Genomic DNA, 10,877 nt, shown 5'->3' with positions numbered 1-10,877 from the left:
ACAGAATTTCCCAGAAGAAGCCCAGACATTTAAGACATTAAATCAGCTGTCTTAAATATGCTCAATGAGCCAAAATGAAGAACTAAAGGAAATCAGGAAAATACTGAATAAACATAAAGAGTATCAATAAAGAGACAGGAATTACAAAAAGGAACCACACAGAAATTCTACCACTGAAAACTGAAATTAAACATTCGCTAGTGGAGCTCACCACATTTGAGCAGGAGAAGAAAGGATCAGTGAGCTTGAAGACAACTGAAATTATCCAGTCTGGGGACCAGGGAGAAAATGGAATGAAGGAACATGAACAGCACCTGGTGGATCTGAGGCCCAGAAGGAGAAGAGAGGGGCAGAGAGAAAAATATCTGATGAAACACTGGGTACATGCTTCCCAAATGTGATGGAAGGTATGGATCTACACACCCAAGATGCTCAACTGACTCCAAGCAAGATAAACGCAGACAGTCCACACCGAGGAGCCACAGCACTGCTAGATTTTTCAGAACCCCAGAGAGGATTCTGAAAGCAGCGAGAGAGAAGTGGTTAATCCTGTATAAGGAGCCTCAGTAAGATCAACAGTTGATTTCTCATCAGAAATCATGGAAGCCCGAGGGCACATTTAACATCCTGTAAGGAAAATAAAATCTGCCAACCAAGAATTCTAAATCCAACAAAACTGTTTTTTGAGGATACAGGAAAAATTAAGACATTCTTAGGTAAACAAAAGCTGAGAGAATTCATGACCACAGACCTTCCCTATAAGAAATACTAAAGGGAGCTTTTTGGGCTAAAATGGAGGCTACACGCAGTAGAAGAAATAAAGAACTGGTAAAGATAACTGCACGGGTTAATGTATAAGCCAGGGTTGTTATACTTGGGGTTTGTAGGTCTTCTTCTTCTCCATGCAATTTAAAAGACTTATTCATAAGATAATAATTATAAATCTTTCCTAATAGGCACACAATGTGTAAAGATGTAATCTGTGACATTAAGAGTATAAAAGAAGAGGGATGGAGATGTATAGGAGCAGGGTATTTGCAGGGTATTGAAATTAAGTTGGTATTATTCAACATAGACTCTTATAAGTTTAAGATGTTAATTATAATCCCCAAGGTAACCAGTAAGAAGATAACTAAAAAATAATAAGAAGGGAATAAAAACGGCACAGTATGCAAATTCAGCTAAATATTTAAAAAAGCAGTAGTGAAAGCATTGTGGAATAAAAAACATATGAGGCATACAGAAAACAGATCAGTGGGGAAAAGAGGGTCCATTCAGTGTTTCGTGACTGCAGCTGGAACAACAGAAACCCACAGTGGGGGTATGATGCTGGATCGGTACCTCACACCAAACCCACCAGTGAACCACACAGAACTCAACTCTCAAAATTCAATGTTGAAAACTTGTAGTAGAAAGTACAGATGACTCTCTTTTAGATGCTTGGGTTAAAGATGAATCGAGACCAAGAAACATTATAATAAAATATGTATAAGTGTGAGTATATTGAAAGGTACGGCTCAGCCTCATCAAACGTCAGGTTAAACTAAGCATGGAGTCAAGTTGCTCTGTGACACCCTACCTGTAATCACCCAACTAGCGAGTGGTTTATATCAAGAATATATAAAGAATTCAAATAAATCTGTAAGAAAAGCAGAAAGTGCACGACAGGAAAATAGACAAAGGATAAGAGCAAGCACTTCCCATAGGAGGAAACTTACATGGCTAATGCATGTCCAGCATCATCAGTCATGGGGGAAATTCTAGGAGGGACAGGAAGCCACCAGCCCGCACCACTGGGTTTGTGGCCCCAGGTGTTGGGGAGGATATGGACCAACAGGGTTTCATATAGGCTTCTGTGCGAGTGCAGACTGCACACCCTCTTTAGAAAAGAGTCTGGCCTTATCTTGCAGAGTTGCTGCTCATTACAGAGATCCATACAGGGGCATCCATCCTGCACACCCATAGCAGAGGGGACAAGTGAGTGTGGGGCGGGAAGAAAGAGTCACAGAAGGAAGGCAAAGGGACTCAGCAGCACGAGACAGGGCACAGTCAACTTGACCATTAAGTAGTAAGTGAAAAGGTGATTCCCCCAAATTCCAAACATCACATACACACTGTGTCCTTTCTGTGAAATAGAGAGTAGTCAATGAATTGCATGTATGTATTTTTTAGGAATAGGTATGATCTGAAACAGAGAAGTAAAAGGAAAACACAAGAACAAAGAGAGTGGCCGGGGCCACATGCGCAGATGTAGACCTCATCAGGACCCTGCCTTTTCTTGGGTGGTTGTTGCTTCCTCTGACACCAAAAATAAAGAAAATATGGAGTAAATTTAGAAAGCAGGGTTTGCATAGATCAATGATGAGTCTGTGTCCCAGACAAGGATTATGATTAATGTGCACCAAGGTCTAAAACAAGGTGTTGGCATGGGGGGCTAGCATTTACTGAGCACCAGTCTGAGCCTGACGCTGGGCAGAAGTGCTCACAACCCTTCACTGAGTCCTCGCACATCTTGCTCTGGGAAGTGACAGCCATACACCCTAACGTCCTCGTGGAGACCCAGGGACTCAGGGGGGTTTAAGAAACTTCCTCTGGGGTGTGGTACCAGTAATGTCTCCACACCAGAATGGACCCAAAGTCCAAGTGCCCCTTATGGGACCCATTCTTTTCTAACCATTTGGCTGACAGCTACAGGCGTTGGGGTCACCCACAGAGAGGTGGGCCTGGTGTGAAGCTGGGTGCGCAGGGAATCAGGATATCAGATTCGGGTTCTGGATGGAGCCTACAGTGTGGAGGAGGGCCCAGGCTGGTCTGGGGGTGTGGGCTCAGTGACCGTGCATGGCCGTCTGAGGGCCGGGGTCTGAGTCTCCTTAGTTAGGAGGGGGCTCTCCAAGCTCAAAGCCAAGGGTTCAAGAGCATTGTCCTGAGCCTTGGGCCCCACTGGCTGGGGGGTGGTGGGCAGTCCTGTGGGTCACTCTGGAAGGGAGCACCCGGGGAGCTGTGTTCCCAGCAGCCCCGCCCCGCCAGTGTCTGTGCTCACCTGCTGGTAGAGACAGCACCGCGCGGTGCCTCCCTGACCTGCTGCCTCACCACACAGGCCACCCACACCCAGTCCTGGGGCTGCCAGCCCTTCTTAGCAGGCTTCCTCACTCCAGCCCACGTGTGGCTCCCACGCATGCTCACATGCTCCATTGACCATCAGTTACGCACACCCCATTTTCACTGCCCTTCCGCTTCCTACAGAGCTATTCCCCAGCATGGACTATGACAAGCTCAAACACGCAGAAAGTTGAAAGGATCACACAAAGAACACCCCTGAAACACCGCCCCTGGGAGTCTACTGTAGCGAGCGTCTGGCCCTATATCCTCTATCGTACCAGCATGCGTCCCCAGAGCGTGCATACGAGGCTTGGCTTAGGGACACCGCGTGGGGACTCCATCTGCCTCTATCCCACACGCACAGGCCCCACGTCAGGAGCGTGATCTGCCCCTCACGTTTCCTCCTACTCCACATGCACCTTTGCTGCCCTTTGAGCAGCACCCCTGGCGCCCAGGAAGCGCTGAGCGTGAGTGCAACAAGCATCCAGAATACGATGCCGACTCCAGCTTCGGGAGGACCCAGGCTCTCACCCCTGCATCTGAGCTCGGTCGTCAGCAGCCCTGGGCTCACCTGCAGCGACAGGGCGCTCTCTGGGCTGGCGGTGGCGGAGGACCTCAGGCTTGAGGACTCGGACCGCGACAGGAGCATCTTCCTCCTGTGTCTGCTAGAGCGGGATGGGAAGGAGAAACACGTTACCAAGGAGGCCCTGTGTGGGTGAGCGCACGGGGACCCTGCAGGATGTCTCACTGCTGGGGTCCCCTCCTGTCTGTGGCAGCGGAACAGGCAGCAGCTGGAAGCAGTGTGAGTGCCTGCGGGAAGTCCTGTGAAAGAGGCAAGCAGGAGACTCCTGTGGGAAGGACCCCACCCCTCCACCACAGCAGAAAATTAAAACAAACCACCTGGTGGACTTCTGCCGCATGAGACACCTTTAAAGCCAGACAGAAGTAGCTTCATCTGTGGGATAGATCCTCCTTATTCATATATTCATTCTGTCTGGCTGATTTCTATACAGTCAGCAAACTGAACATCCCCAACAGATAAACAGACCAGTAAGTCCGTCTGACCATCAGGAAGAGATGCTGCATGAAGTTCTACCAAGTTCCCCACTAACATGTGCCCGTGATTAGCACCCACCGAGGCCCTGGGTGGGTGTGTTCTCCCCTGGCCTGGCCTCTAGGCATGAGACTCCACCTGCTCCTGCAGGTGAGGCCCAGGGAGCAAGGGGTATAGGGGGTTGTCTAAAGTGCCAACTATTCATCTGGATCCAAACTGTTAGGTTACCACAGAAATATTTTCTGCAACAAAAAAAAAGACTAATAGTGTTTTAGTTGCCCCATGACCCAGGGCTGCTGGGTTGGAACGAAGGAAGCCAGCTCGGTGCAGGATGATGCCAGGCGTCCTTACCAGTCTTGAGGTCTCAGGAGCCCCCAGTGGAACCTGGACCAGTTCATACAAGCACCATGTGTGGGTGAATGGTGCCGAAGAGACCCAGAGCTTGCTAATGCTCGCGCCGTGAATCTCTCCTGCTACTCAGTATTCCAGGAGAAGGTGGCCTGTCGTGGCTGCGCAGGGTTGTCATGGGGACAGAAGTCTGTACGTTCCCCCGCACCTGATCTTACTCTTTAAAACGTGTGTTTAAAACTGGGCCATGGTCTGTCCAGGGCCACTTTCTGGCCCCATGGCAGGGAGGGTGGAAAGGCCGTGTGTTCCTGGGGGTCCTGTGTGCGTGTCTGTGGGCAGAGCGGGCGCCATGGGGGCGCCAACTGCAGCCCCACGACGACTGAGGGGCAAAAGGGCGAGCCCGACTCAGCCCAACACTGCTGTACCCACGAGCTCGCGGGAGGAGAATGAATGAGCACCACTCATACTTGCGCACTAGCTCATGTCCCTGGGGGCGACGCCCAGAAGCGTTACTCTAACTTCCCAAGGAGCGCCAGTGTGATAAATCGCTGCAGAGGCCATCCCCGTCTGTGATGTCAGGGAAGCCGTTTTGTCTTCTGACCCATGGCCACAGCATTGTGAGATACTCCATCCGACTCCTTCCCTCGGGAATGGTGGGTCGGACGAGTCCACGGCTATTTTTTAGACAGAGGAAACAGTCGGGGACACTCACAAACTTACCCTGGTGCAGATGATGTCAGTTTGCTGTCTGTCTCCTGTGAGGGTGTAAATGATAATTCATAGCATGAGAACCGAAGGGGTGGTTGACATGGAGCTTATGCTTAAAATCCAAGTCCATTATTAGCTCATGTTGGGTCCAGGGCAGGGGTCTGTGCAGGAGAGCACCTCCCTCCCTGCCCTGCACCCCTGCCTCCCTCTGTGCCCTCCTGCTTCACGGCTGGTGCCCCGACCCCTGGGGCACCCCGAGTGTGCCTGCATTGGCCATGGGGGCCGTACAGAGGGTGCACGATAAGTGAGGTCACCAGGTGGCCCTGACCTTGGTGACAGGTCTGCATGCGGGGCGGCGGCGGCAACAAAGGTGCACAGAGGAAGGGCCGCGCGAGGACGTGGGACGTTGAGGAGAAAGGTCTCAGAAGAATCCAACCTTGACAACACCTGGATCTCAGGCTTCCAACCTCCAGATGGGAAGACCCTGTGTTTGTCACTTAAGCCACAGTCTGTGCCCGCAGCGACAGACGCGACTCTGTTGACCAGTACTGACCAGCTCTGACAGCACATCCGTTGGGTCGCCCTCATTCTAGTGGACGGCAGGACCCTCATCCTATGGCTGCAACTTGCTTTCCCACATCTTGAACGATGCTGAGCATCGTTTCACATAAGTTTGTTCAAATCTAACCCTAAATTTTGATGAAGTCCAATGCACCATTTTTTCTTTTCCTTCTTTTTAAATTTTAAAATAATTTTAAATATTATTTCATATATTTTTACTCTAAGAATCATGTGAATATACTTAACAGTTCGGAAAATAGAGAAAAGAAAACTAAAACTTACCCAGAGTTCCTTCATCCTAATGCATTTCCCATCAATCTTTTTTTTTAAGATTTTTTTTTTTATTTATTTGACAGAGAGAGTGAGAGAGCACAGTAGAGGGAACAGTAGAGGGAGAGGGAGAAGCAGGCTCCCCGCCAAGCAGGGAGCCCGATGTGGGGCTCAAATCCCAGGACCCTGGGATCATGACCTGAGCCGAAGGCAGATGCTTAACCATCTGAGCCACCCAGGCGCCCCCTCCCTTCAATCTTTATTTCCCCATTTATAGGATTTGTTTTTGTTTTATACAATTGCTAATTTGCCATAAATGTAATTTTATATTGCTTTTTCCCACTCATTATATCATAAGCATTTTTTAAAAAATGTTATTAATAGGGCGCCTGGTGGCTCAGTTGGTTAAGCAACTGCCTTCAGCTTGGGTCATGATCCTGGAGTCCCGGAATCGAGTCACGCATCGGGCTCCCTGCTCAGCGGGGAGTCTGCTTCTCCCTCTGACCCTCCCCCCTCTCATGCTCTCTCTCTCTCTCAAATAAATAAATAATCTTTAAAAAAATATTATTATAGGGGCGCCTGGGTGGCTCAGTTAGTTAAGCATCTGCCTTTGGCTCAGGTCATGATCTCAGGGTCCTGGGATCGGGCTCCCTGCTCAGCGGGGAGTCTGCTTGGCACTCTTCCCCTCCCCCTATGTGAGATCTCGCTCTCTCTCTCTCAAGTAAGTAAATAAAATCTTTTTTTAAAAAGTTACTATATAGTTTTCATAGCCAGAATCTTCAATGGCTCCATCATCTTTCAAAGTTGGATATTCAGCCTATCCTGCTTAATAATTCACTTGATTTTGGATGTTTTGATTGTTTCAGATTTTTCATTATTATAAACAATGTTATAGTGAACATCTCTGCATAAAGCTTTGACCACATTTATAACTGACTCTTTCGGGTAATAATATTAAACAATTGAGTGCTTCCTAAAGTTATCCTCATTTAATCTTTACAAAACCCTTACAGGGAGATAATTTTATTGTCCCCCTTTAGATGAGGAAACCAGCACAGAAACGTGAGGTTCCCTGCCCAAGGTTATAGGCAGAGCTGGATTGAACCCAGGACGCCTGTAGTCTATTTTCATTCCCAGGAGCACAATTCCTGGGTCAAAAGTTCATTAACAGATTTACCAAAAGGAAGACTTTTAAAAAATAAACCTATAATCATGTACATCACGGCAACTGTACATCAAATTTGCTAAGAGAGTAGATCTTAAGCATTCTCACACATACACACATAAAAGTGTGATGTGTGATGTGTTAATCATATGAGATGATGATGTGTTAATTTGACATTTCACAATAATTACATATGTATATTATATATATAATTACGTACATATTTTTCTTTAGTAGATAGTGTTTTTGGTATCATATCAAAGAAACCTTTGCCTAACCCAAAATCACAATTTATAATTTCTTCTAGAAGTGTTAAAGTTTTACCTCTTAATTTCAGGTGTATGATCATTTTTGAGTTATTTATATAGTTGAAGTAGGGTATTAAGTTATTTTTATTTCAAGGTGGCTATCCAACTGTTCCAACACCATCTGCTGAAAGTTTCATTTCTCCCTAATGGATTGCCTTGGCACCTTTGTTTAAAATCAATTAGCCATAAATGTAAAGGCTTATTTCTAGAATTTTATTCCATTGACTTGTCTATCCTTATGCTAGTACCACACTGTCCTGAGTCCTGTAGCTTTTTAGTAAATTTTGAAGTCAAGTTGTATAATTCTTCCAATTTTGCTCTCTTTTCAAAATTGTTCTGGCTACCGCAGGTCTTCTGAATTTCCATACACATTTTATGATCAGCTTGTTGGTTTCCTTAAAAAAAAAATAGGGCCTTCTGGGAATTCAATAGGGATTGTACTAAGTCTACAGATTAGTTTGGGGAAAAAATGCTATCTTAACAATATTGAGTGATCTAATCCATGAACATTGGATTTTATTTCCATTTATTTTAAATGTCTTCAATTTCTCTCAGCAATGATTTGTAACTTTCAGTGTATAGATTTTACTCCAGTTTTATTAAATTTATTATTTTTAATGTATCATTAATGGAATACTTAATATTATCTTCAGTTTAATTTTTGCCAAATACAGAAATATGATTGAACTTGCTAAGCTATTTTTTTTTAAATAAGACAAAGTCAAAAGAGATTTTTTGAGGGGGAGAGAGAGAAAAAGAAAGAGAGTGGAGGAGCAAAGGGAGAGAGAGAGAGAGAGAGAATCTTAATCAGGCTGCGCGCCCAGTGGGGAGCCTGACACAGGGCTCGATCTGACAACCCTGAGATCATGACCTGAGCCGAAACTGAGAGTCAGACACTTAAGTGACTAAGCCACCCAGGTGCCCCAAAAGAGATTTATTTTTTAACAACTGTTTCCATTCCAGTTAATGGCAAATTACATAAAACATTTCTAGGTCAACCAAGGCAACTGAGAAATTTTGACTTAGACTACAGCTGAAGCGATTTGCTGTGGAGATGGCTGGCAGCACACAGAGGCTCCTGAAGCCAGGTGGGGCCTGTAACTGATTTCAGATGTCTCTGAATGACACTGAAGATAAATGTCGCAAAGCATATTGGAGAGCTCTTTAGCTGTTTCTTGCAAAGTTTTTTGCTTTGTTTTGTTTTTATTTTTGTTTTAGAACCATGTTGTCTGTGATCAATACAGTTTAACTTTCTAGTCTTTTTTCCTTTTTGTTATTTTATTTCACTGGCTAAAACTTTAGTACAATGTTAAATAAAAGTAGTGAATATGGACATCCTCACCTTGTTCCTAGTCATAAGAAGGATAGTATTCAGTCTTCCACCAGGAAGTATGTTGTATTTCGTAGGTGCTCATTGTCAGAATGAAGATCTTTTCAATTCATTCTTAATTTGTTGAGAATATTATTTTTTTATCATAAATGAGAGTTTCTTACTGGCAACTCCTTTTTCGGAATTGATATCATTATATTATTACTGTCCTTCACTGTTAATATTTTGTATAAGGCCAATACATAGTCATGGTATTTAATCCTGTGTGTTGCCAGATTTGGTTTGCGAATGCTTAGTCAATGGTTTCTGTATTTTCTTGAAGGCTCTTGCTTCATGGTATTCTTTTGTGATGACATTGTCTGGCTTTGTTATCAGGTTGAAACTGGCTTCACAGAACGGGTTTCCTCTCCTCTGTTTTCTGAGAGAGCTTGTGTACAGCTGTTATTATTTTTTAATTCAGTAGAATTCAACAGTGTAGCCACCAGGGGGTTGGGGATTTTCTATTTTTTTATTTATTTAGGTTTGCTAATTTGTATAAATTGACTGGAAAGGTAACTACCTTTCTTAAGTGAGAATGCATTTTTCAATATTGGAAGATTCAGAATTAAGTATATAAATGTTTAAGAAACCCAAACCCATGCTATTTCTACTGTTGCATTAGAAAGCCCTATGTGCATGTTTGGTATTTACTGTTTTGAATGCAGAAGAGAATGTGTCCTCCTGGGTGTGAGGTAGGGAGGGTTTGAGCCACTGAGGTCTCAAAGCTCTGCCCACACTCAGGAGGTGAGCCCAGCCTTATCTAATCTTAGCCATCAAAGTGGGAATGATGATCTGTCTCAGATAATCTGCAGAGGGATTAAATGTGATGATGGATGACAAGTGTCCCTCAGAGTGGAATGAGGTGGCCCTGAGACTGCTCTACCACACATTCTACAGGTGAGCTCAAGAGCCACATTCACCAGAGAAGAGGGCTTGAGCACATTCCCCTGGACACACACTCCAGTGAGGTGGGACCCATGGTCAACACCTGTCCTGTCATCATGACTTTGCTGCTGTCCTTCCTGTCACTCAGAAGCAGCTGCGTGGCACCCACCACCCAAGAAGGGATGGCAGAGCTGGGGTGCCCATGGAATGGAACGGAGCACCGCCCCAGTCTCCATGTATGGCAGGAGGCTGGATGGCAGTGAGTGGCAGGGAGGGGTTGTGCCATATTGTGTTGGCCATGGTTTTAAACTCTGACTTGGCCAGTCACACCCAGTCCCCACTGAAGACCAGCCTCCAGCATCTCCAACATGGAACTCTGAGTCCAGGCTGCATAATGAACAGAGTGGGCTGGGCATGTCCCTCCTCCCCGTTGATCTGGGAGATGAGCAGGAGAGCTCATCTCCTGTGAGATGTCACACTCCATGTGACAGTAAGTGAATTGCTGAGACCCTGGGGGACAGGCCAGAATCCTGCCAGGAGCTTGCTGGAGCGCTGGCTGCAGATGTCCACACACATCACCCAAGCGCACATGTGATGCTTCCGTTCGTCACACCCATTTTTTTTATCATGCTTCTCTGCTCACACACATGCCCCACAGTTTAGAATGTTTGTGTCACCCACCTTATTTCCCTCGTATTCCCCTCCCACCGTTGTCCCTGTCTGAGCTGCACCCCTGGGAATATTATAAATGCTCTAAACCAGCTAAACCTGCCCTCCCCTGGGTTCTTGGGGGAGGCTTAGACCCTGCACTGGCTCTCACCCCTGTATTTGAGGCTCACGCATGGCATGGCTGCCGCTCACCTACCGTTAGCCACGAATTCTCTGGGTATATGGTAGCGGACAACTGAAAGGAGGGCATACCCGGCAGCAGGAGCTCCTTGGACGTCACTCTGGAGGGATGGGGCAGGAGGAAGGGGAGACACACGTCAGCAAGAACGGGAATGCAGACAGCTGCTGAAAGCCACAGGCCACAGCATCCCACGGGCTCCTTACTGTGGCCTTTCCTTCTACTGCCCCTCAGGTCTGCTGCACCCTGGGAGACCCCCATGA

At 46.2% G+C, this 10,877-nt stretch overlaps 1 protein-coding gene across 1 annotated transcript in view; it reads right to left on the bottom strand.

Moving 5' to 3' along the window:
- Window positions 1-4,273: 4,273 nt before the first annotated feature.
- Window positions 4,274-10,877, bottom strand: part of LOC114198567 (palmitoyltransferase ZDHHC11-like) — a 30,182-nt gene continuing 23,578 nt past the window's right edge. Inside the window, exon 9 of the mRNA XM_088023196.1 lies at window positions 4,274-4,297. Within this exon, the coding sequence (XP_087879322.1) occupies window positions 4,274-4,297 (24 nt within the window). The remainder of the gene's footprint in view (window positions 4,298-10,877) is intronic.

The sequence above is a fragment of the Eumetopias jubatus genome, unplaced genomic scaffold (genome assembly GCF_037043125.1).
Source record: "Eumetopias jubatus isolate StellerSeaLion01/CBP00866 unplaced genomic scaffold, mEumJub1_p1.0 scaffold_5, whole genome shotgun sequence".
NCBI lineage: Eukaryota > Metazoa > Chordata > Mammalia > Carnivora > Otariidae > Eumetopias > Eumetopias jubatus.
The sequence above is the reverse complement of the archived record's forward strand: the minus strand, read 5'-3'. Positions and strand labels throughout refer to the sequence as shown.